This window comes from Drosophila rhopaloa, unplaced genomic scaffold (assembly GCF_018152115.1).
Source record: "Drosophila rhopaloa isolate 14029-0021.01 unplaced genomic scaffold, ASM1815211v1 contig_2, whole genome shotgun sequence".
NCBI classification, from domain to species: Eukaryota; Metazoa; Arthropoda; class Insecta; order Diptera; family Drosophilidae; genus Drosophila; species Drosophila rhopaloa.
The window spans coordinates 2915771-2942478 of record NW_025335083.1 but is presented as its reverse complement, the minus strand read 5'-3'; the positions used below and the strand labels follow the sequence as shown (position 1 = coordinate 2942478).

Sequence of the window (26708 nt, the reverse complement as noted above, 5' to 3'; positions counted from 1 at the left end):
GTATGTATGATTCACAAGTAGTTGCAACAGCTATTGACGAGAAAGCCTCTAACTTACAGAGGATTTGCGTTGGCTTAGACGGTGTGGGGGCAGCAGCAACAATTCCACTGACTTCTGCAAACCTGATAATGCTAAATCCCCAACCTAATTAGGATGAGCAAATACTATATAGTATTATATTATTACTTTATATCAACAGAAGAAGCTGTCTCCGTTACAATGCGGAATCACGAAAGATGTTCGCATTTTAGTTTAGGACATCCAATTCTTAGAATTATTAAACGTGTTATACGTGTATATATACATACATAAAACGAAACAAATAATACCAAGTAGATAATATCTACATCAAGTAATGAAAATGTAATATATACATGAGTGAGTAGTAAGCGCGCCATCTAGCGTTGGTTTACTATGTCGATGTCAAACATAATTTCTATACATGTTTATACATTTCGGAAGAGTACATACATAGCAGTGGGAAAAATGGCTGCGCCGGGATGGGGAGGGTCTTGAGGGGGGCATCGCTTGCAGTCTTGAGGGTATGATTTCGGTCGTGAGGCTTGGGAGCGTTTCCTGCGCTTTTCTGAGGGGCTCCCAGGATCATGGCGGATGTGGGGGAACGGGCGCAACTTTTGGGGGTCTCACGCTGGGGACCGAGTTCGGAAAACAGAGAAATTGGGGAAAAACCGGTAAAGTTCAGTTTGACAGTCTGGCAGCACTATATTTTGCACATGGGTAACACACTTTCCACGGAAAACTGATCGCGGCGACCTGCCCCCACCCTTGCTCCCGTCGGCAGCACTTTCCACTGGTCCAGGCAGTGTAACCACCTTTGGGTTTAACGCAAATATAGGCGCTTTCTGGCAACTTTCGCAAGGCGTTATCTCCAAAGATGTCATACAGTTTTGGCGCCGTTGTTCAAAGTTTTTAAGTTACCATACTTCACCAGTGAAGTTTGAAGCAATCAGGATGATACATTCACAAATATTGCACGAATTTTATACTTGTTAGTCATAGAGTAAAATTGTAAACTAGTTACACATAAAGTAAAAAGGGGAATACCCCTAAAACGCATTTCAAACTATATAACATTTTGTTAAAAAAAACCCTTCTTTGGACACTCAAAAACTATTTTGCAGGAAAAATGTTAACTTGTATGAAAAACAACTAGTTGTACAACCATTTTAACGGCTTAAAAACAATTTACTGACATTTACTTTAAAGCCTTAAAAAACCGTTTGAATAAAGGGATTATCTTGTAAAATTATTTTAAGGGTGGCTAAATGTGATGAAAGTACGGATTAAGAGTGGGCGATTTTGTCTGAAATAAGGTAGGTTCGGTTTCCATTTATTTATTTATCATATGTCGTAGATATTTCCTTCCAACTTTGGTCTAAAACTTCTTCCTTTTCCCGCATGGTATTTTCATTCACAAGCATGATATCCTCGTTAACCCCAAAAGACCAATTCCCTCTGAACCGTTTTAACACAGTGCGCTGTTGTTGGATTTGCTCTTTTATTACTTGGATTTATATTTTAAATATAGTTTAATATATGCAGCTATATAATAGTTATTTAAAATTTGAATACTACGGCTTTGTCGAATTATTTATAATCATTATAATTATGCTTCTGCTTTTAAACTAAGAACTTTAAACTAATTTTTGTTGTGTTTGCTCCGATCGCTCTGTGACTCCGCCTCTTTTGCCAGGATGCACATCGGTCTGTTATTGTTTGCTACTCTAAGGTGCTAAATACGTATATTGTTAATTCATTAATTACACACTTGAAACAACTTCGTGCGAGAATTGTTACGATCGTTGATTAGGTGTTTAAAAACTATATAATACAAAAAGTCTTGGCGGTAAAGTATAAATGGTTTAAACAAAATAATTAAATTATTTTGCGCTGGTTTACAGTTTCCATTTGCTGGATGTCTCACACACACACATACACACACGTACATATTAAATAAATTAATTAAACATTTTGCTGTTTGTACTCAAAACTGCTTCGAGCCTGCGATACCGATCCGATGAGGCAATAATATCGGGCGATCCCCTTACAGTTTGGCCTTTCATAAGAAGCCCATGTCGAGGGCAGTGTAGAGGGCGCGAATGTCGCTGTGGGCGGAGATGCGCCAGAAGGGGAAGTTCATGGCCTTGGCGGCGGTCTCCTCCTCGTTGCCATCCCCAATCACCACGTAGGTGCTTTTGCGGCCGAAGCGCGTCACGATCCGCTCGTAGCAGGTTTCATGGCCTGCGGAAAGGGGGGAAAACCGGTTACAACTCGGATCCATCTCGGCCATCACGCGCCGTGTCCACTCACCGATTTTGTGCGCACTGTAAATGTTCTCGATGTTGAAGATGCCGCCCAGCCCGAACAGCAGGACCTTGGCCAGCGCCGGGGCCAGTTGCGTGGAGGTGACCAGGACGTTGACGCAGTTCTCCCGCTGGGAGATCATGCTCAGACACTTGAGCGCCAGCGTGGCCCAGTTGTCGGTGGCCACCTCGATCTCCGAGCGGATCTGCAGCCAGGCCTCGCGCTTTCCGGGTCCCAGCAGTGTGCCAACACTGAAAAAAACGGTTTAGAATGTTTGGTTAGTTGGGGTAAACATCAAACAAGTACATTCTTCTTTTCAAAACTTTGTTTTAACTTTAGGATCTGTGAAATCACGTTCCCAATCCAATCTTCGGGTTTGATAATGCATGCATTTAATCGTTTGCTGAGTTCAAAACGAACTGCAGTAAGGGAATTCTACTACTCCTGATGTACATCTATATGTTGAAGGAAGAGGTCATCTCTATACTCACTTTCCCCGGTAGCTATTGTAGATGTCCTTGATCTTGCGGTAGCGGAAGGCCAGCTTGCGCATCCAGTCGACGCCGCCCCTCACTCCGGTGGGCAGGCAGAGATTGGGCGGGGCGCCGGGCGGGGTGTTCGTGTGGAAGCCGTCCGTGGCGAAGTTGTAGGCGCTCAGGTCCTGGCCATTGTCGTCCGAGCTGACATCGTCGATGTGCACCTGGTCGCACTCCTCGATCTCGTTGAAGAAGAAGTGCGTGTCGGCCATGTTGAAGACCATCTCTTCCATGCGGAAGGCGATGGTCATTAGGGAGCTGTGGTCTTTGGTGTATCGGTTGGCATAGCTGCCCGAGAGCAGGGTGTGGAAGATGATGAGGGTCTCGTCCAGGTCCCAGACAAATACCCTCTCCGGGGGCTTCACTGCCTCACTGTTTCCGGTGTCCGAGGCAGTGCTCCTGGTGGGACTGGGCTGCTGGTGGCGGCGTCCCCGCGCCCGCCCCGTCTTGCCCGTGGGCGTGGTCTTGCTGGACGCCATGCCCCCCGAGCCCGCCGTGCCCACACTGCTGCCTCCACTGGAGTTGAGGGCTGCCGCAGCCGCCGACGCCGCCACGTTTCCCAGAGCTCCGATTCCGGCGCTGGGCGAGATCGGCAACGGGGATCGGCCATTTCTGCAAGAAAAATAAATACAATGTGAGTGGTGGGGTTAACTAGAAATTTATAAAGTGAGCTTTGCGTCGGTTAAACCTGATGGCAAAATGATAAGCATTTTATAATAAAATTAATCCATTTATTCTATAAAATATGAAAATTATTTATCTGTTAGCATTTATAGTACTATTGCTTAGTTCTCAGTTAAATCCCTTTAAAAAACTAAAAACACCATGTTAGCACATTTAAATTGATCACAATTTATTGTTTTAAAAATGTATATAATAATCGGAGTACGAACCCTCTCTTTAAAGGAATGAAAGCTACTGTCTAGTCGAACTTATTTAAAGTCCTTGTCTCGGCTCATTGTCTAAGAAGAATATATCTAATATAAGAAAATGGATCAACTTCTGGCTGTTATCCCTTGCCTACTCAAATGATGGACGAAATCTGTTCATCAGCTATAAGAGAAAGGATATTCTCAAGTACTTTGGCAAGGCGAGTCCTGTCTTCAAATTTACTGTTCAATTTATCCTGCCGCAATTAAAAATACTTAAATATTTATTACTTTTCAGGTGCCTAGAATTAGCCGAAGTTTTTCATTATGTGTTGGAAGCGTCCAAACTATTTCATATATTTGATAGATAACGAGATTACGTTATATTTGGTGATTATATCTGATGAGCTGTGTTCAAACTGTTAATGAAATTAAAATTGGAAGTGGCAATTGAAACAATTGAGCCAATTCTCCTTGCCTTAAATAAACTGGCATCTAATATGAGATCCAAAAATTCACCAGTTAATTTAATGGATGTGAAAATATGAGCTTGGGCGACGAATGAATCCACTATACAATTACAATACGACAATTTTTAAAGATCAGAAGCTTATCCTTGCAATCTGGACCCAAATTAACAGTGTTGAACTTGATTATACTAATATGTATATTTAATAACAAATATCAAAGTTGAAAAAAACAATCTTTTCTTTGCAGGAAATCCAGCACAGTTAATCAATTTGTGGAATGTTGAGGTACAAGATATTTAAAAAATGTCTCAATAATGGAGGAATGAGTATTACCGAGATGCAGTGAACTAGTTTAGGACTTACCTATTCGGCGAGTGGGCGCTCTGGTGCACCGGCGTCGTCGAGAGCGTGTCCGTGGGACTCTCGGAGAGGTTTGAGGAGGCCGCCACATGGAAGCCGTGTCCGTGACTCGCGCTCGAGCTGGGCGAGCTCACCGCGTACGGCGAGTAGTTGGCCGGACTGTAGTAGTTCCCGTACTGCTCGTTGTAGTAACCGCCGTAGTCCTGCTGCCCGAAGTTGTTGTAGCCGGCGTACGGACTGCTGTACAGCTGCGAGTTGTTGTTGCCGCCGCCGGCGTAGCTGGGCGTAAGGTAGGCCGCCGCCGCCCCGGGCTCCATCTTGGTCTGACGGGTGGCATAGGGGGTTCCGTAGCCGGAGTAGAACGGCGGCGTGTACTGCTGCATGCTGTTGTAGTAGTAGTAGTCGTGCTTGCCGTCGTACACCGCCGCCGCAGCCGCCGAAACCGCCGAGGAGCTGACCGCCGCCACTCCTCCGTCGAGGGGATTGCTGGCGGAGCTGCAGGCGTACAGGTTGGAATTGTCCAGCGAGGCGTGTCCCTGTCCCGGGCTGCGCGACTCCGACTTGACCGCCGCACCCGAACCGGAGCCATCGTGCGTCCAGTGCGACATCACAGTGGCGCCGCCGACCACATCCTCGCCAGGAACACCGGCTCCGGCGGAGGATCCTGCCTGCTGATATGTGGAGAAGCTGCTGCCGGCGGACTGCGAGAAACTGGAGGCGGCGGACAGGCTGCAACTACTCGGGTTCACGGTCGGATTGACGTTCCCGTTCGAGTAGTGGCCGCTCAGCGATCCAATGGTGGGCTGCAACGGCTGGCTCTGGGGCGGCAGCTCCAGGGGACTGCACTGCCCGACCACGCCCACGCCCCCGCCCACCCCGACACCCATGCCGGAACCGGCACCGGCACTACTGGGTCCATTGCTGGCCAACACGGTGCTGGGATGCGATGGCTGTTGCTGCTGCTGCTGCTGGTGCGACGGTTGCTGCTGGGGTTGCTGTTGCTGCTGCTGCTGTGACAGATTGCAGAGGCTGCAACGAGATAAGACAAGGAGAGTCGTAAGAGGGGAGGGCACAACAAGAACGAATAAGTGGAGTACTGACTTGCTACAAAAAAGGTTACCTCCGTCATTTATTAATCAGATGGACATGGCAATATCGACTCTACTGTTGGTGCTAATTAAAAAGTTCATACTTTATGTGTTTGGAAACGCTTAATTGGGCATATTACATATTTTTTAGGAATGGAATATATTATTTTCCTTAACAACAAACTGGTACAATGACTAATAACTGATTAATTGAGACACAAAATTAAGAAATCTGTCGGTTAATCGGAGTGTTTACAGTGAAACTCGTTTTTTTAAATATATAAAACAAACCCTGTCAAAAATTCGATTGCGGCATTATCAATGTCCTAATGCTTGAGCTCATTATTAACCAACCATTTTTTTAAATACAATAATTTAAGTCTCAAGCGGTTTAAAGGCCTAGGGACTATTATTAATTAAAACACAAAAGTTCTACAAAATCAAACATTAAATGGTCAATAAGATTTTTCATTTCTCAATTCTTAACACATAAAACGAATGTCAATTGCTTGGCTGTTAATATGAGAACCTCAAAAATGTTGAGAGAGATTACTGACAAGTATATTCTGATTTAATTATAGTTTACGTTATAGTACGTAAGCCTCAGTAGTTATAAACAAATTAAAACTAGTATATTTTAACTTTTTAGCTTAGTAAAACAGAGAGTTTTAAAGAAACATATTAGGGATTCAATAAAATGCGTGCAATGCCCAATAACTACAGATGAGGACTTCTCATTGCGTGGTAGACAAAAGAAAAACCCTCGTCTCGTTAGGGAACCCATAAAATAATTTCCAATAATCTTTAAACAATCATTAAATTAACGGTGCGCTGTTGTTCTTGTTGGTCTTTTTTTGTTCCCCGTTTCTTTTCCCCAGAGCCTGAGTCAAGTGTCTCCCAGTCGAAGGGTCTTTAAAATCTTGTCAAGTGTTATAAATATTTTTCTACGATCTCGCCGTTCCCCTCTTCCTGTCGCTTTTTGCCTTTTTGGGTTGTTTACTGCGATTGAGAATCGCTGAGATGAGAGAAGGAAATCATTTGAAATCGTTTCGGGGCACTTGAGGGGCTCCTTGGGTTCGCATTTTAGTGGCATGTGCGGACTGTCCCGGAGAGGTCCGTCCCCCCACCCCCTTCCCGACCATGTGTTCAGCAAATGTTGAATTCCCAGAGAGCAACGACAAATATTTTTTTATATTTTACGATTTGTGTTTTGATGTTTCTTTCTGTTCTTTGGCTGTTATTACTTTTCAAGTAGGTTCAAAATTAAGTGGACAAATTGGAAATCTTAAAGGGCTCAATAAAAATCAAATAATACTGAGCACCACTGAAAATCAAATAAATCACCGCAACGAGAAAATCAAAAGAATGAAAACTGTTTCGGAACATAGATTATTCCAATGAAGAAGGGGGGACAAATGGGGGAGTAATTCAATCTTTTTCAGTGCAATTAAGTGGAGTTTCCTTGGTTCCTTGGCCTAACATTTGAATAGTATTCAAAAGTATTTTAAGCTTCACATGATAAGGCTAAGATATTAATTTTGAGTTGTAACATTTTCTTTAAAAATCCTCAGTGTAAATGATTCTATTTAATGTAAATTCCGAATTGGTCACAATAAATATAAGAATTATATTTCTTAAAACCCCTAATGATTCATCTGCCTCAGTTTCTTTATTTTCTTATCCCATTTTTTCCCATTTTCTACTAACTCTACTTCAACTTCCCCCATCCGGGATGGAAATATTCAACAATGTTTCATAATTTTAATAGGAAGGTAAATTAAGTGCCCAATTTCCAAAGGAATCTGACACCTTGAGTTTTTTCTCATCTGAAGAAGGGGGACATTTATCTTGTTGGCAGCCACAACATGGGAAAATGAGGAGGGGGAGCAGCTGGTAACAGGGGGAAAAGCCTTTTCCCAGCGCAGAACGACGCGTGTGCTGGCGAAAGGGGAAAGCCAACCAAAACTTTTGCTTGGAGATCTGCTCCACGCATAATGGTGGATGGTGGTGGCCAATGGGAGATTTACGCAAATCAAAATGGAAATTATTGAGGAAGAAGTCGGAGAGGAGGAACAGATCTCGAGGACTAAGCCGCCTTTAAGTCCCTTTTAAGTAGTTGGGCCTGGACCTCCTCCGCTCTTTTCCTGCCCTGCAAGTGCTAAGTGCTCTGACACTTTTCGGTTCGTATTTTCACTTTTTGTTCTTCGGGATTTCGGGATCTCTTCTGTGTCACAGATGAAGCGTGCAAGGAATTCTTTGAATTTCTGCCGGGGCATGTGTCAGGTTGTGAGGGCCACATGCAAAATTCTTCCACTCCACCAACGACCCTAGCCTCTTTTCAATCGAAACCAATTGAAGATGGTGCGCCCCTTGTCAAGTGTGAGGAATGTCCTGGCCTTTCTGTTACAAATTGTCTACGCTAGCAGATGAACTCCATTGGAAGATCATTGAGTGCGGTTTGGGGAGGGAGAGGCAGAAAAAGCATCGAAAATGGCTATTATTAACTTTAATTTCGATTTGTTTAATTTTTTAGCAGTTCCCAAATATCTCAATATGATAATTCATTTATTACTATAATTTAAACATACCGGTTGCGTTCATGTGTATCCGTGTGCTCTGTCTTGGGACGTTTAACCTGAAAATATGCCAAAAAAAAACACATTTAAATATAATTCGGAAATAAATATTTTTTGGTGGCTTAGCAAGTATTACGGATTATGTAGCCCTCGAAAGAATTTGTTTATAAACAACTGCCCCGGCTCACACCTCGGCGTCTGGGATCGCCCTGCTGAGCTCGGCACTTCCACCGCCTGAAACTCTATTTGGGTTATCCAGTGCGGAGTGGCGAAAGAAAACAGCCAATTTTACATAATTCGCATTTGCTGCTGCGCCAAGCGAATTTCGCAGCTCAAGCTTGTGCGTGGGAAAAGTTTTACTGGGCCGCCGCTGGTCGAAATGTTTCGGATGTGCGGCGCCATTTAAGGGGAAGTCGCATAAAGGGGAAATCGGCAAGGGGAAAATCAGCAGGTGTTGACAGATTTAGATAAGGATGTGACTAGGCAAGGAGAGGGCTATTCAAAATGTAGTAAATAAAGCCTAAGGTGATTCTTATATTTATATGTTTAAAAATAAAATGCCTCCCAAAAAATATATATACAGTTAATCGAAACTTAGGTGATCCTTAAGAATAAGCAAGGGTATTCAACCAAAATAAGTATTAAATATAAAATGCTTCCCAATATACAAAATCAGTTTTTAGAAACTTAGGTGATCCTTAAGAATAAGCAAGGGTATTCAGCCAAAAAAAGGATTACAAATAAAATGCTTCCCAATATATAAAATCAGTTTATAGAAAAGATCCGGTACTTTAAGAATAATAAGAATAATTCCAGTTTTTGACCCGGCTAGAAATATTAGTTTAACAAACTCCAAAAATTCTGAAGGAAGCCTGAGAAAAGTCATTATGCAAATCGAACGGAAGCCAGATAAATCGAAGGCGGACAGCCGGGAACGGCAAGCCCAGGTGCTGGAATTTGTGCCCCCTCCACCCCTTTACCCCACCACCCCTGAAAAAGCGAACGAAAAAGATGGGAAGGGACAAAAAGTTGAGCGGCTTCGGTTGACAGCTTCTGCCGTCCGGCGAGATGACCACACGCACGCACTGTCCATCATCCGGCGATCTCGCAGGGGCAGGATGCAGATGAAGGCGGCGGTCAGGGAGGGGAGTGCTCGAATTTGTCGACGGACCAAGGGAACACGCGCATGCGCAGCGGACAAGCGGACGGATTGCCGAACGGTAGCGTTTCGACGCGATGCGCATGGAGTCGCGATTCCGAGACGCGAATCTCTGGCATTGCGTGCTGCACGAGCAACCGAATTCGAGTCCGGGTTGTATGCAAAAATGAGATAGTGAGGAGTCGGGAGGAAAGATCCAAATGCAACCTTTTACTAAACTAATTTATGGCACAAGCTGACAACGTAAACATTAACACAGACAACAGTCGAGAAGGGAGGCTGGGCCTGGCTGCGGGAAAGAGTGCGCGATATATAGTATAAAGACCTGTTTCTGAGCATCTTTAACGAAATTCCTGTGATCGTAATCTCTTTGTCTCTTCTGCTGCTTTAGAAGAAGATTAAAACACACACACACACACTCTGGGCCACAAAGCAGGCAAACAAAAGACAAGGCAGCAAGACAAGAAGACGGCGACAAATTTTTTATTAGCCCGGCCCTAAGACCCCTCCAACCCCCCACCCCCACCTCCGACCCTCGAACCCCGATCCCCGATCCCCGATCCTCGACCTCCGCGATAAGAATCAAAATAAACAAGAGGAAAATTTGTTTCTCTTAGTGACTGGGCTGGGATGGGTCCTATCCCAAGCACCTTTAACACTTTGGCACGTTAATTACGTTTGGGCCACAATCGTGGTAGTATAATCAACAATCGCCAAGTGTCAATCGCAGTGGCCATAATCAATATTTCGACTCTTCCCCTCCAGAAACCCCCCCCCATTTGTGAGTTCTCTTTGTCATAAATTACATGCAGCGCGTATTGTCGCGGTTGAATTATGGCGTGTTAATTTTTACGATTACGGCTTAAACTTAATTAAAATGTGATTAATGCCGCTGGCCGGCCGAAGCCCAGCTCTGGCTTTTGTGGGCCAGGCTCTTTAAATTCCCATAAAGCCGGCACACAGACCTGCTAGAGCCGTAATTTATGCTCTATTAATATTTCGCCTTAACCATCCAGATCCATTCCTTACGACCTACTCTCCGCTCGACGTTCGTCACGTTTCCTGCGACTCGACTTTGTCTTAGTCTAAGTTCAGGGACCCAGAAAACTCCGTCGTTGGGCTTTGGTATGCTGTTCCATTTAATCACCGGGAACTTTGCGCTGATCTGGGGCAAACTCAACATTGAAATTCCAGTGAATGAAAGGGGTCATTAATTGTTTGGAGAAATGCATGGAGTGCTGACGAAAGGTGTGCATCCCACAGCCATCAAAAGTTGGCAACACTTTGCATAGCTATTAGATTTTTAAAGACCTTCGGGACTTGACTTGTCTGCTTCATTACCCACAGCCAAAGTTAAGCCGATTGATGCGATGTAATAAAATTGTGGTCAGGTGTCCATAATCTTTATCCCCTTGGGGTCTTTAAAACCGTATTGTTTAGGCTGGGCCCATAAAACTAGTAATCCTATGTGAATGGGGGACATTCCATAATTATTAACTGAAGAAAAATTCTCTTGTGATCTTAAAAGTAGTTTAAGTGATATACTTTTTCTAAGTGTATTTCGATTTGGTAGATTTAGTTTCTCAATTTTGTGAAATCGACTAACATCTTAACTCGTCTTAGATGTCAAGCTGGACCAGATTTATATATGAAGTGTGCTATGATATCATGCCGTCTAATAGATCACCTCAAAACCATCCTAAACCGTTGGATATACATATATGTATTAGAGTCCCGGCCTAATAAATTAAGACCAGTATCTTGCAGTTAAGTTTCACTTTTCGGCTGGTTGTCGCAGTTAGGGGAAGCCCCACAATGTAACCACCAAGGAAGCTACTGCCGACATCTATAACCATAATCATAACAATAACTATAACAATAACAACAACAATAGCCGACGGCAATGGCGGTGCCCAGGCTCAACCACATCACTTTTAAAGCTTCGCCAAGAGGGAAAATCCCAGCAACGAGCACTACGACTATTTGATTACCTTTGGCTCGATCATTTTGTCAATTAATCCGCAGTGCGGGGCAGCGTAGTTGTATGGCATGAGGGTGACCATTCTGTGGGATGGTGAAAACTTTCACTAGGAACACACACGCGAGGAGTGGATTGTACCGATTCGGTTGGATTTGATTTGGTTTGTTCTGACGATGTTTTGAAATCGAATGCCGATTCGGTGGACTGGAGTTTCAGAACGAGCGAGTAACGCGGAGAATCTGTTTGAATGAACTGAACTGCGGGTTCGGGCGGATGATCGACGTCGACCGTTCCCGTAGCGCTCGCTTTGAGTGGCTCGAATCGACTGAGCCGACGAACCGCCGGCGTTTGGCTCATCTCGACGCCGGCAGAGCCGCGGCAGCGCTGCTTGAGTGGAAATCCCTGCATTGGACGGCGGCGGCACTCAAAAAACGAGTTCGTGCGAGCGGCACACACTCAGAGCAGCGCGCTCTCTCGCTCTCCCACCTCCGGCCGCAAACCGTTCCTAGACTCCGCCCATTCCCATTTCCATTCCCACTCCCCCAGTGGAAGGGCCATAGCCATGATGATGTTCAGGGGTGGGTTGGAAACCACTTTTCCACAGCGCTACATGGCCCAAAGTTTGGAAGTCGTCTTCGCCTTTTATTCGTATCTTTCGGATGCGGGCGAACAATGCCTTTTGTGAATGAGTTTTGCCGCTGGGCAAACGCCATTCGAAAAGTGTGTTTTATATGCGCATAAACTTATAAATTAATCCATCCAACTTCGCCACCATACGAGCACATTACACAAATTAATAAACTAATCAGATGAAGTTTCTCAGACTGTTCAATAGAAACCGCCAGCAATTTTATGGCAATCGTAAAAACCAAAACGAAAATGAAAATCTCGGGTAATTCAAGACGCCTAAAACATATTGGGTTCGGCGGTTTTTGGTGTTCAATGTGGATCCGTAACGTATTAGAGGAGCCCCCAAAATCGAAATGCTTATGTAAGACGAGCCGAAGTGTGCTGGGCATAGTTTAACCAGCGATACGCGATATGGGACATCTGATCTCTGGACAGACCATAAACAAATTGGCATCTAATCAAAATCACAAGGCTCGCTCTTTGTGTGCAGATGTGAATCACTTTCGACCGTAATTGGGCACCATAAACACGATGGTGGAGAGCCACTAATGAGTTCAGATTAAAGATGGGAAATGCTCAATCAAACTGACTGGAAACTCATTTTTAAAACTGATTTACAGCGCTTACATAAAAATATACTACAAATTTACAGTTACAGAAAATGAAGAGAGAAAATGAAGTTACATATTTTACGCAAAAGAGCAGAAAATTATACAGAAGTTATGGTTATTCCTTAATAATTATTTACATCCTCGTTTGTAATTTTTAGTAAAGCTTACTGTTCAGGTTATCTCTTTCAATAGGTATAATGTTATAAACCTAAAATAGAGATAAATAATGGTTTCGATCCTTAATGATAATTTTAAATGTTATTTTGATCTGTGATGGATTTTCTGTATCTGCAAATTAGTAGTACTATGTTATGTAAGCGCAGTAAATCAGTTTTAAAAATGGTTTTCCAGTCAGTTTGAGCATTTATAAAATAGATTTATAACATTATAACTTTTAATTTAGATCAACTGAACAGTAAGCTTTGCTAAAAATTACAATTTTATATTCAATAGACGAAGATGAACAAAATTATTCCTGAACAACCGTAACTTTCGTTGTATAACTTATGTAAATGTTATATATACGTTTATACCGAAATAATTTCGTCACAAAATTTTATATCAGACTTTTGGATGTTGAATTGTCGCGATTTTGTAACTCATTAATAAGTGTTTTTGCCTTGAAAAGACCAACAAAGTATGTGTATTAACTAAAAGACTCTTTTCATAACCTCGATTAGGGTATTTAAGATTAAAATAATCTGTCAGGTTTACAACAAATTAAATATTAGGTAAGAAGTAAGTTATTAATTTCTTGTTCCAATCCCTTCCTCGTTTTAATATGCATAAGGCCAAGCAACAAATCATAAATCTTAAATGAAATTAAATGACCAAAGCCAAGGGAATCGTTACGAATTGAAATTTTAAATAATTAATCATTTTAAAGGCCTTTCTTTATCAAAAACTTTTTACTGTAAATAAATGCAAGGTTGTAACGCCTCACAAACGTTTAACATTTTCATATTTATTTATGAGGAAAGCTGTCTCCATCGAATCCAAACAATTGGCCCAGTAAACAATTTATATTGATTTTTCACTCATTTTTGTTGCCTGAACGTGTAAACAAAGACTGACGTAAAAGCCTGTATGGAATTACAAGTAAATAGAAACAAGTGCAGTTAAGTAAATATGCGACTCATATGAAACGGAATTCTGGCAATAAACTTATTCGAACGCACAACAAATCAAAGAACGAGTAACAACAAAAGTGAAGCTAGTAATTTGAATATGGCATTTCGGGTAGGCTTTTCAATCTGAAAATTGAGCAAGACCCTAAATCGGGGGGTGGACCCCAACGACCTCTCGACTGTTTTTAAGGAAATGATTCTCTGAGTCGGGCATTAAATTAGCTTTAATCGCTTTAGCACGATCGTGAGACAACATGTCGTCAATTATATCTACGATGATCAACGTGCCGTGCCCCTTGCTCCTCGCCACTCGGCGAGTCTTCTGTAAACAAATCTGCGCACAATTCGCTGCATTCGCAGATATTTCTGCGCTCTGGCTTGTTGCTGAGGCTGGCACATTTGTCGTGGACCGGTTGCCAGTTGCCAGTTGCCGATCGTCCACCATCCTGGTCCTCCTCCCATCAGTTCCCCCCCATTCCCTCCGGAACCGAACGTGCTGATCGTGGCAAGCCTGCCTGCCGCAGTGCTGCACACAATGGAGAGGGAGCCCGAAAGTGTTTAAGATTTACGTTCAGTTTTGATCGGCCCGGACCTCCCCGAGTGTTGTATTAATTTTACACAGTAAGGGGAGCGGGGAAGGGGGACGGGAACCGGGAACCGAGGCAGCTAGTTGGGATCAAGGCCTGTTGCCCGGGCGCCATTTTAATGCAAAAGTTTTAACACCTGAGTCGAGCACATTTGTTGCCATGTTCACATTCTTACAACTTGATCTGGGACTGCGTCTGTTCGCTGGACATCTAGATAAGGATTTGGCTGGAACACTGAATTGCCTGTTTCTTGTCATTCTGCTGCATTCCCTCCCCTCCCCCTCCCCTGGGAGCTCAAGTTCTCCGGTTCAAAAGTCGTCGAGGAATGCGTCACTCGATTGCCAGCCAGCCCACGAATTGGGTCACTTTTTCCTACAATGCTGATTAGGGAAATTTCGCATGTGTCAGCACATGCCAATAGTCTGAGGCATTCCGCCCCTCGAAAAAAATGTTGCTGAGCCATGGAGATCTGACCACATTTATAAAATAGACAACAAAACGATGCATAAATAGCACAGTGCAGGGAGCGGAAAGTTGAGAAAATATTTGTTATTCAGCCAACATGCAGGGCTGAAGACTTTATTATGCAGATTTCTGGACTGGGGTTTTTTCGTTTTGCAGTTGGGTTCTTGAAAAGCGTGAGGGGGAACTTAACGAAAATCTTGAATGAAATGGTTTGGTAATTAAATTGCTTTATAGACAAAACCAAACTTAGTCCGGTTTCCAGTCATTTAAAATTCCCTAGAAACTTGCAAAATAAATGGAAAAATCAACAACAACTTTCAAGGTATTGCATTTCCTACGGAAAACATATTTTCCACTTGTGTAAATATTTATAGGGAAACCCCAGACAATCAGCTGTTCCAGGGATCCCATATCAATCGAATCGAATAGATCGTAAATCACACAAAAATTGTGATTTCTATCCAGCTGAGCCCCAATCGCCTTAACCAAATATATATATTTTTGAGAGGGCAAAATTTTATGGTCAGGCGATCATTAAACCGCGCATAGGCAACTACTGTGCTGGTTCCATAAAAAATATGGACATAAACTTGCGTTTTATGAATCGACAAGGCCAGGGGGAGCACACATGAGTGCTCGAATGAAAATCGGAAAACAAAGCTAAACAAAGACTTGGTCAGTGGTCTATGTGGGTGTTTGACTGTTGCTCGAGTCCCCCGATAAAAAACAAAAATAAACCGAGTCAGAAATTGCACTTGCCCCATAATGACGCTGCAGTTCATTATGATTAAGCCGATTATGATGGCCACCAGGGTGGGCGAGAACCGCTTCGTTTATGCTTTCATTCTTGGGAAAAATTATGCGGAACCTGTGTTCGAGTTCCAGGCACGTGCCGATCGGCGAGTGATACATACGTACATACAGCTGGAAGTCGGGCGGTGGCGGGAGAATCGCCATGGTGACCTAGGCAAAACAAACATTGGTCAGGAATTTCATTAAAAGGTGAAGCCGAAGCCCAAAGCCAAGCTTCTATATGTGAGTTCCCCGGGCAACCAGTCCACCATCACCCCACCACCCACCACCCCGGCACCACCCATCAACCTGCCGCCCACCCACCGAGCGAAGTGTGTCGCCTGTCACTGCGAATGAGCATCAAAACTCCGGACGCAGAATGGATTCGATTCGATGGGGTTGGAGCGGATGGTGGGTGAGGGAGGGGGAGGGGGGCTTACCTGTGGGAACGACTCTCTAATTAAATTAATTACGTGCTCTCGACTAGCGCGTGTCAAAACGCGCAACAACCGAACAACAAAATTAAATACTCACGCCCCGGTGGGCTCTAATCAAATGCGCCCTCAAGTATGCAATGGGAACATATGCTTTTACCCGGTGCTTTTTCAAGCCAGAGGGGTGTGCTCGACTAGCGGGTGGTTATACATTCAGAATATGAATTATAGGTCTACTTATAAATGCGAAACAGTTGAGAACAGTATTCGAATTGTATATTTTACACCAGTATAGAATAAAGACAAAATAGGTTAGTTGAATACAAGGCATTTATTCCTCTATAAAAATCATTCGAGTTCGAATCCTGTTGCCAACTAAACTTAATCATACTTATGTATATATTTACACCTAGTTAAGAGACTACTGACTGAATGTAATGCTAAAATAAATGATTTTGTATGATTTTTTAAAAATGTTACTTCTTTTTATAAAAAGATAGACCAATATTTTTTTTTTATACAAGTTTACCATGTTTATGTTAAAATAGGGTATACCATTTTTTTTCCTGAACTTGAAGTCGAGTTCGAATCCTGTTGCCAACTAAACTTAATCATTCTTATATATTTACACCTAGTTAAGGGACTACTGCATTCATTTAATGCTAAAATAAATAATGTTGTATGATTTCAAAAAATGTTACTTCTTTTTATAAAAAGAGAGACCAATAATTTTTTTTTATACAAGTTTACCATGTTTATGTTAAAATAGGGTATACCATTTTTTCCTTGAAGTCAAGTTCGAATCCTGTGACTTTTATGACCAGCCATAATCAACAACATGCTTGAAGAACACGAAATGCCTATATTTCAAACGGTTACTATATATAATTTTTGCAATTCCAGTTGGAGATTACTGCCTTGGCTTAAAGGTAAAAATACTTTTGGCACCAGAATGCTATTATTTGTAACTTATTAAACAATTTTCTATGGCTAATGCTCAAGACGTATGCTTTGATTACCGTATGATTATTAAAAGTGCTTCAACGGGAAGGACACCTTAAGCTTACTGGGTATCCCTAAGTCTATGCCTGCCTTGTGTTCCGCCAATTTAGTTCCGTTGTTCTTTGGGTTAACCGTTGCCAGGCCTCCGAAATTGTGTTTCCAACCACTCTCCCTGGCAGGACAACAACATTGAGGCATCGCTGACAAATTGAATTTGTAAACTTGTCCGCCGGCAACAACAAATCATTGGAGACCCCCAGGGATGCTGTTTCGGTTGCTGACGCTGACGCTGATGCGATGCTGTTGCCACATCCGACCGGAGGAAGGCAACGAATGCCATGGGACGCTGGTAATCCTATACTTATACCCTATCCATGTTACGCTCCTCTGGACGGACTTTCTAACTTGGTCCCGGTTCGCCGGGTCCGGCCTCCCGCCCTCCCTTCCGCCCACAAGCACTTGCGAAAGTGATGTGAAATTGTAGACTCGTTTTCGGGCGGTGGGCGGTGGGCGGCAGGCGGTGGGGGGCGTGTCAACGCAGTTGGAAAAAACACACGCATACGCACAATTATTAACACTTATTAATGTTGAGGTTTCCATATATATGGCACCCCAGGGCTTAAATTAAAGTCATCCCGAATGCCAAACAGCTGCCTCAAGTGCCGCACTTGAGCCGATCTCGGTCCAGGCAAAGGGGGTTGCAACCAGGGGCTGGGGGTTGGGGGTTGATGGTTGATGGTTGGCTTTGTCGCTGTTTAAGTAGTCATTAAGATTGAGTGTGGATAAGATTTTTTCACAGCTGGCAGTCCTGTCGGGGGACATGGACATCCCTCCCCTTGCCAAAACCCCGCCTTGCAATTAGCCAACAACCTTTGACTTTGGCCCAACTTCTTTCACGGTTCAACGGCATCCGGCCCAGAGGTAAGCTATTGACAGCTATTGTCTTCTAATTAAACAACAATGTTGACCTATTCTCGAGATGTCAGGGATCGGGTTCAGCGAAAACTTCCTTTTGGGCTAAAAAATCATTGCAAATTATTTACACAATTTTTTCGGAAAATCGGTTTCTTTGTTTGTTAATTAAAAACTTTGATTGCCGGCAGAAACAACCCTCGAAGAAGTTTTCTCTGCTTACCCTTTGAGTATCTCCAACAAGAAGTAGCTTGTTAACCCTTTAAATTGGGCTTCAGTGTCTTAACCCTTTGCTTCAACCCTTATTTTGTAATAATTGATTAGAACTACAGACAAGATTGCAATCTTTAAAACTGGGATGAAAATTATATATGTCCGACGGAAACGTATGCTTTTCGAAATACGAACAAATATAGCAATAAATCGTGGATTTTATATACAGCTGGGATGATAAATATTTTCAAAGATGTAAATACTTTAAGAAAATTATGCTGTCAGTATCTACACAATTATTTAGAAACCCATAATATAAGCGATCCGTTAACATAATAACTACACCAAAAGTAAACATGAATGGAAGATTACTTTTCAAATAGAATTCTGTGTGCCATATTTGAATCTGACCATAAAGTAAACTTTGAAAATTACTGAATTTGTTAATTCTTCGCACTTCGGACAAACGGATTTCTTATATCTTAATATTTTTAAGAGCGTTTGGATTTAAATATATTTCTTAAACCAATAATTTAGCGGAATTATTTAAATAATTTCCCTTACATTTATTTACAAAGCATTTGTATGGAAAATAAGATCAAATTCGTTCGATAATAACTCCGTATTTATTATTATTATCTTTATTCATTATAAGGGTTTCATCTCAACGCTTCATGTTTGAAACTTATAAATTAGTGCGCTAGTAACGTTAAAAAGTTATAGAGTTGCACTTGGCCATGAGGTTGAAGAAGTTAAAAAATGCTAATAATACCCAATTGTTGAAACTTTGAAGGAATTTATTGTATTACATAAAGGTCCAATTTTGCAATAAATTTTCAAGAAAAATGAATCCCGGTGAATCTAGTCCGTAAAAGACGGTGATTCCATCATTCTGCGGCGGATGGCGAACCACAAACTGTGCCAACCGTGCAACACTTCGACTTGGACCACTGGTAAATGGCAACGGCAACCGAATACCCTGCTGGCCTATCGGTTACACTTACACCATATGTGGCAGCCCTAAAGTTGCTGGGGATCGGTTTCATCGCTCAGACCTTGGCCACATTTAACTTTTGCGCTGCGCCGCTCAACAATTGTGAAAAAATAGCAGCGGAAAATGTAACAATAAAATGGGTATAAAAATGGCAAATAGTTGATTATTTCCGTTAAACTTAATTACGGCGAAAAATGAACGGCAAGGCCGAACAGAAGGAGGGAAATGCGTATAGGGTTACCAGTTCGGATGGATGGGTGGGGGATAAGCTGAATCGAGACCAACTGTTGATGGGACAACTTTCGATGCCGGGAACAGGTGCGCTCTGGGACTGGGATCGAACCGGAATCGCCGGCCTTATCGAAATCGGAGGATGGTGCCGGGATCTAAGCACTGCACTCATCCCCTCCCTGCACTTTCATCTCCCCCCTCTCCACCCCTCAGACGATCCCGCATATCGAGTTTCGCTTACCGCCTCGCCAATCAATGGACGAAATGTGAATGATTTGTTTGTTGGCATTTTGGCTGCCAATTGTCCGGAGGCTGCTACTGCTGCTGCACTTTCCCAAGCCCCGAAGAATGGATGGAAAAATGTGCAACGAGGAAATCTGATATTTTTTGTGAGACAGCCTGGAAAATTGCCGGGGACGAGGACAGGCCAAAAAAATTCGTGGTAAAAATTATGAAAAAATCTAAGAAAAACTGTCACGACTGCTAACGAGTAATGCTATCCCCGTTCGCCCTGTCGAGTCAAAGGTCGCACAAATTTGTCTCAGAAAAAACCGCTTAATTGGTAGGGGCCATGGTAGGGGTATTGGGTTTTGGGTGGGATGAGATGGGATGGGATGGGATGGGTTAAGATGGGGTTGCAGGGAGGGAGGGCAGCTGCCTGTCTGCGCCTTTGACTGACAACAGCCACACCTAAGAAAACCGGGGACGTGGCAGGAGTCCTATCGTGCTCCAAGCTGTCTGCCACTTGATTGAACCGGAAATGAGGCGCAAGTTTTGTTTTCACAGGCTGCGACCACTTGACCCCGCAGCCGCTGGCAGTGACACTGTAAAGGAGAATCAAAGTGAACCGAATCGGATACCGAGACCCCTTTTCCTCCAGCGAAATGTTTTACATCAATTTTTGGTTAATGTGCCGCTGCCAGAGGAGCATCACACTTACCCCAACTGTCAAATAATTATGACAAGTTCATTTCGTCGCACTTTCGCTCATTTGTTTGGCTCTCATTCGAGTGTGCGTTCGCATCTATTTTTTCCCAATTTTAAAAAGAATTCCTGTAAACGAAGGCGGGCACCAAAGAAAAACTCAGACCGGGACCCGGCCCGCACCAATTACCGGAGCGTTGTAAGATGCTCGGGGGCTTTTGATGTGACAGATGCGTGTCCGTGTCGCTTCCGAGGTGTATTGCTCCATCTACCCGCTGTTTCTCCATATATTTGTTCCCTCAGAAGCCCCTTTCGATTCTTTTATTTCGATGTCGCTTCTTAAAAGTATGCTATGATTTGCTCAAACTCTATATGTTTGTTTTAAGTAAATTCGAAAAGTTGCAATGTGTTACACACTCTGATGAACCTAAGCATTAGGGGCAAATAGATTGTATATATTCTAAAACCACTTTCGCTTTCCAGAGCATAGACTTATGAAATATATTAATAACAGATTGTATACTTATTTCATTTGCGCTACTCATCGATTCCGAGTAATTACTCAACGAAAGTTGCCTAGGAGAGAGTTGCGCACTATATTTAGTTTAGTGGTGGCTATCTATAGACCCATGGTGGCTCAAAATATGCTGTCGAAAGTGACAATTGATTGCGTGCAGACCTTTTGTTTCCGACTGGGTTATTTCGGGATCTGTCACCATTCAAATTTAGAGCAGAAGACAACAATGAGTCATGAGGCTGGAGGGCAGACAAAGCAAATCCCTTTTAAAATGGCCAAAACACGGTACAAATATTTGCCATCATTAGAGAGCATTAGAGATCGGAATCCAGCGGAAAGGAAGGACAACCATCCATCCATCAGGTTGCTCTAATTTTGAGTAGCACATCTTCATCTGCTGACAGGCGACATAAAGCAGAACCCAAAAAGGACTAAGCAGCGTCGCCATTTGAGCGGATTATGAGAGCCTCTAGCAAAACTGGAACAAAACAGGTCCGAGGAGGGCCTTAGGGATAAACCTTCTCCGCCCTTCTGCCCAGCCTTATCCATTGCTGTAATTCAAGCATGATGCATGCAAATTTATGCCATACGTTTTGTGGTTTAGCCTTCGGATATGACGTCACACTCAGGACTCAACAGAATTATGTCAGGCGAAAAGCGGGCGATAAGCTTTCTTAACATGGTGCACCCCGAAGGGAATCGGAATGTTTTGGCAATGGATTCAGGAAAGGATATTCGGTCCTGTAGTTTTTGTATTTAGGAACAAAAGAAGCATTCTGCTGAATAATTGTTATTAAAACTAGAAAAATCTAAAAACAATTATAAATTATAAATTATATTTATAAAGCGATAATATTTAAAAATAATATGATAGCACAATATATTTAATGTGTAATTTTTGTACTTTTGTAAAATTGTTGAAAACACGTTCTTCAATTTGTTTTAACTTTTAAGATGTAATTAACAAATACAAATATTTTGATTTAAGAATCCAACGAACAAAAATCATAAAAAAAATTATATGAAAAAAGGAACTTCTTGTTATCATATGCCTGCAGAGGGTATTTCCTTTTTGGTCAGGAGTTATCTAGACTTGTTAAAATGCTCTTCACAGGAAAGTTTCTGCCCATATATTTAAGTTGATTTAGTTTAAATATCTGCTTATCTGCGTATAAACGATTGAGAAGAATTAGCTCACATAAGACCAGTGATATAATAATGTTATAAGTTTTAAGCGATAACTGCATCATTTGATTCTTTCCTTATCAAAAGGAGTTACCGAAGTGACATTGACAGCAAGTCAATGTGATCGTCATCGAACTCAAAACTCGTGCCAGTCTCCAGAAAAAGATTGCAGATCCAGCTCTAAGTTTGTTTATTGACTTTGTCTCGACCACGGCTACTGAAATCCTGCTCAACTCAGCGCTGGCGAAACTTCGAGTAAACAAACAAACAAGTTTATTTGCTGGAGCGGTTGAGCCCCCGATAAATGACTCAATCTCAGACAGGAACAGGTAGGTGTATAAGTATATGTATATCCCCTCCGGACAGAGAAAGATGCACTTCCTGTGCCACGCCCAGGGAAACATTGCCGTTTAATCCGGAGGACAAAGCGGATTAACAGCAGGGAGATAGAATGCAAGGCTCGAAGATTATGTTGTAGAAATGTCGTTGGGCATTTGTACCAGAGGAATATTGGGTTGAGGTTCGGGGGGATATTTATGTCACCCCCCTGCATTTAATTTTAATTTTTGGGACATTGCCAGGGCGTGGCTGAAATGGAGCAGCCACGGACAGCCATAAACGAGAAACGAATTAAAATTGTTGGTCGAAAACCCGCAGAGCCAGAAGTCCTGCGGGCAGCGCAAACAAATCGGGGCTGAGGCACTGAAGGACCAGAACCAGGACCCCCAACTGGAACCCCTGCTCCTGCTCCTGATCCTGCTCCTGTCCCACTCCTGCCTGCATTGTTTGTTGTTATAAAGGCGAACGAAAAGCGCAAGGCATCTGCACGGCGTCGTCCTTTTGTACATTTCGCTGCTGCTGCTGCTGCTGCTCCTTTCTGCCACTTCTCAAATTTCAATGAAATTATCCTCACGGCATTTGTCTGCCCCTCTCTCTCTCTCTCGCGCACACCATCACTCTCGCCATCCCGCTCCCTGCTCAACAATGCCGAATAAATGTTTTTCGCCGAAATTATTTGCTAATGGCTCGTCCTTTTTGCATTTGCATTTATGAGAATTTCGCGTTGTCTCCGATGCTGTCAAATAGATACTCGAATGGAAAATGGCGGCAGCTGACGCTTTTGTGGCAGCGTTTTTGGCTTTCTGCCTTCCTTCCGCCCGCCATCGATGGCGGCCATTTTGTATGGCCGGTGGCAGGAAAAGTTGTGTTTGTGTTTGCCTTTGAGTTTGAGTTTGCGTTTGCCCTGGCAACGAGACAACAACATCGCAAATTGCTTTGCCCGGGAACTTTGCTCAAGTTACGCAGGACTCAGAGGTCTCGGAGTTGCGGGGGAACTGTCTAGGCAACGCGGGATCTTAATGGAAAGGAACTCAATTAGAGGCAAAGGAAACCGGGGTACGGCGAACTAGAGCACAACTGTCAATCAAAACGGGATTCAACAGAAATTCCGATCTGCAAATCTCTCGCTCTTTTTGACCTAGTGCCTTCTCGAGCTGATCCTTTTTGCGGTTTTATTTCTGGTCAAATGATTCCGTCTCGATCGACAGGATATCTGCCTAAGGCCTTTTGTGCGCACTTAAGCTGAAAATTCCCTTTTGACTACTGCCTGTCTGTCTGTCTTTTGTGTCCTGCGTTTAAGGATCAGCAAATGCGCAGTAGCATCTTTGATTTCTTACAGCTCACTGTGCAGTGAGCTTATCTCCTGAAATCAACTGCAACTATTTTCCCTTTCGCAGCCCAGAAGCACGCATTAAAGGATCGTAATTATGAGTACTTGATGCGGAAAAAATGATTGGGAGCACTCGGAGTCAGGTCTCAAGAATCCTAATAGTTGGCTTCGACTTAGGATTGGCTTTGTTTTGGATTATAATTTGAAAAAAAAGTGCTGATTATGCAATATATGTGTGGCCTATGCAATAATAAAGTCAAGGGGAAAATAAAATCTTATGAGAGGCTGTAGTCAGGAGAGTAATTTAAAATTAAACTGAAAAACAAACAGAAAAGCTATATTTTCAACCTTAAGATTCTGGACGCCTTTTCCGCCATCACTATAAATATTTAGCGATTTAGGATTTTATGCATTAAAATATAGAATATATGCATTTACCTTAGGAGCCAGGTTCAGAAAAACCTCAACAAAACTAGTCCAGATGATGCCTCAATAGCCAACCGAAGAATGGACAAATCAATATACGTACATTTGTCACAACTTTTTTGAGGAGCTATTATATATAGTCCTGCCATTCATTTCATTTTCATTTAGATAAATATTTTTATATTTAGACAATTCGTCCTAAATTTATGGGGAGTTTAGAATCGGGATAGAATCGATGAAATACGAAAACTTCTTTGTAAAAAGAACTAATATCGGAAAACATATTTCACTAGTTTTTTCCATTTTAAAATGACCGACAAGGGTCTTCGGATATTAAAAACGCTACTCACTTTGTAGTAATCCAGCGTTGAGAAGTTTTGATAGCACGGCACATTATACAACATATTCCAAGTGTTGTGGCTGTTGTTGTCGCTGCTCCTGCTCCCCAATGCCTGGAACTGCGGATCCTGGACCAGTGGAAATGTCAAACGGTCAACGGGAAAGGCTTCACTTCCATGGCATATGTGTGAGGTACGTTGCAGGCAGGATTAGATATTCACGCTCGAAATGCACACACAGGTCAATTGGGAAATGTTGCAGTGCTTCTTGCTGATTGCTGATTAATTAAGCCAATTCTGTTTTATTGCACGAGGCGCGCGACACAAACGAAAAAGCGATGGATGAACACCCAATTGCGTTAAGTGAGCAGTTCCGTTTCGCAAATTAATTTGTGCCAAATTAATTTTACGATGTGAATTGTTTTTTGTTGTGTTTTTTTTATGGATTGGCGCTGGGCCGACGGGGGAAAGCTCCGAATTGATTGCCCTTAGTGGTTAACTGTGGTCCGCTCTCGCCACGAATGTCACATAAAGCTGCGTGTCAACTGATTCGACTTCGTCGAAAAGCGCTCATCGACGGGTCTCGATCGCAAAGCTGACCGTCGTCGCCATGCGGGTTTTGAGTGAGTTTCTCTGCCGCGCACTGGCCAATCGCAATCCTCCCAGTGCTGCTCTCCCGCTCGCACCCTCGCCCGGTGGCGGCGCTCTGAGTGAGTTTTTTTCTGTGAGGGCGGTGCGCCAGGATTCGCTTTCCACTCCAGCCCGTAACGGAACATTTCGGAAGGGATGCGAGCAGCAGAGTCCCAGACATAAGTATATCCGTTGTTTTCCGAAAACAGGTTGGTAGCTCTGGGAATAGGTAATTGTTGTATCTAAAACAATTTCATTTAAAGTTAAGACCACCTTCTGATAAAGATCCGAGTCGATTTACTAGATTCCACAAGAAAGTTGGCAGCTCTGAGAGTTAGGATAGGGTTTCCTGTTCGGAAGGGATGTGTTTAATTACTCGGCGTAATAGTAACATTTTTCCGATTTTGCTGATTTGGTATTCTACCTTAATTTTTAGAATATAGAAGCAACATTAATAATTATTGTTCAATACAATATCTCCTCATTTATGCATAATCGCACTCTAACGGAAACTTTTTTCTGACCTGTGCCATCTGTGGTAATTTGGATAAATTTCCATCGACAAGATCATATATAGAAAGCTTTTTTAATATTTGATTAATTTGAAAAATTATAAACCACTCATTTCAAAAGTAATTTAAAACATTTAAAACATTTTAAAGTTGAGTACATTTTTATTTCATACCTAACTTCATGGAGCTATCTATTTTCAGGAACTCAACAGTACACATATGTAGGTACCTACTTCTAAATTTATTATCATTCCAAAGAAAGTTGGCAGCGCTGCGAGCTTGGTGCTAGGGCTTCCTGGAAGCCCTTCTTTTTTTCTGGGGACCCTTCCACGAACGGTTCTGGTTCTCGGTCTCCTTTTTTCCGGCCCTCTAGCTAACCCAATTTGGCAACACTTGATTGGGCGCCAGGCGAAATGTCGACTTGCATTAGTCTGACCAGCTTTAGGTTATTTCGGACAGCTCCAAGCCGCTGGTCTTTAGCCAAAAATCACAGCGCAGACTAGGAGACAAACGACCGTCCCGTCCCTCTTCTGCTCCCCTCCCCGATTGCGTTTTTTTCGGACTGGCGTCTGGACGCCGACGACAACGATCTTGGAGCAAGTTATCCCTGCACGGCTCAGCGCATCGCGACAGTTGTTAACGTGTTTAATTAGCCCTGCAAAATCAATGAATTGCGACAGTAACAGTTAGGCTTAACAACACAACAGCCGCCCCAGCCCCCCTTCCCCCCGGGCACTCCCTTTCCAAATATTTGTGCAGCCATTTTGAATTGTCCTGCTCTTCGGAGGAATCCTCCCCCGTCAGCTGGCGGGGATTTAAGGACGCATGCGCACGGAAAAGCACTCAAAGTGAGTTTTGGAGGTGTTAAATTGGGTTTTGGGGCATGGGGTGGGTGTTGTTTGGGCGTCAGCAGGGCGTGTTCCTAATTCCAACTGAATTTAAGCTGCAAACTACAATGTGGCTTTAAATTGGTTCCTGCCGGGGAAGCGAAACAACTTCCCCTAATGAGTTAGATAAGATGGGCTCGGCACGATTTGCAAATTACAGCGCAGGGAAATCATTAGTAATATGCATGAGTATTAATATATATGATGGCCCGGATATCAGTTACAATTCTGCTTCTAATTAAAGTTTAATAAGTAAAC

At 42.9% G+C, this 26708-nt stretch overlaps 1 protein-coding gene across 2 annotated transcripts; it reads right to left on the bottom strand.

Annotated features, from left to right (window-relative positions):
* Window positions 1-1500: 1500 nt before the first annotated feature.
* On the bottom strand, window positions 1501-24953 carry LOC108047301 (developmental protein eyes absent). 2 transcript variants are annotated; one of them, XM_017127418.1, is made up of 6 exons: window positions 24434-24953; window positions 8237-8283; window positions 4564-5589; window positions 2817-3473; window positions 2332-2576; window positions 1501-2262 (listed from the first exon to the last, which is right to left on the bottom strand). In XM_017127418.1, exons 1-6 carry the CDS (start codon window positions 24485-24487, stop codon window positions 2081-2083), a joined length of 2211 nt encoding a protein of 736 aa, XP_016982907.1. In that variant the 5' UTR covers window positions 24488-24953; the 3' UTR covers window positions 1501-2080. The 2 variants fall into 2 exon arrangements, with proteins under 2 accessions (XP_016982907.1, XP_016982906.1); XM_017127417.1 differs by lacking the exon at window positions 24434-24953 and adding an exon at window positions 11375-11675.
* Between the last annotated feature and the right edge of the window lie 1755 nt (window positions 24954-26708).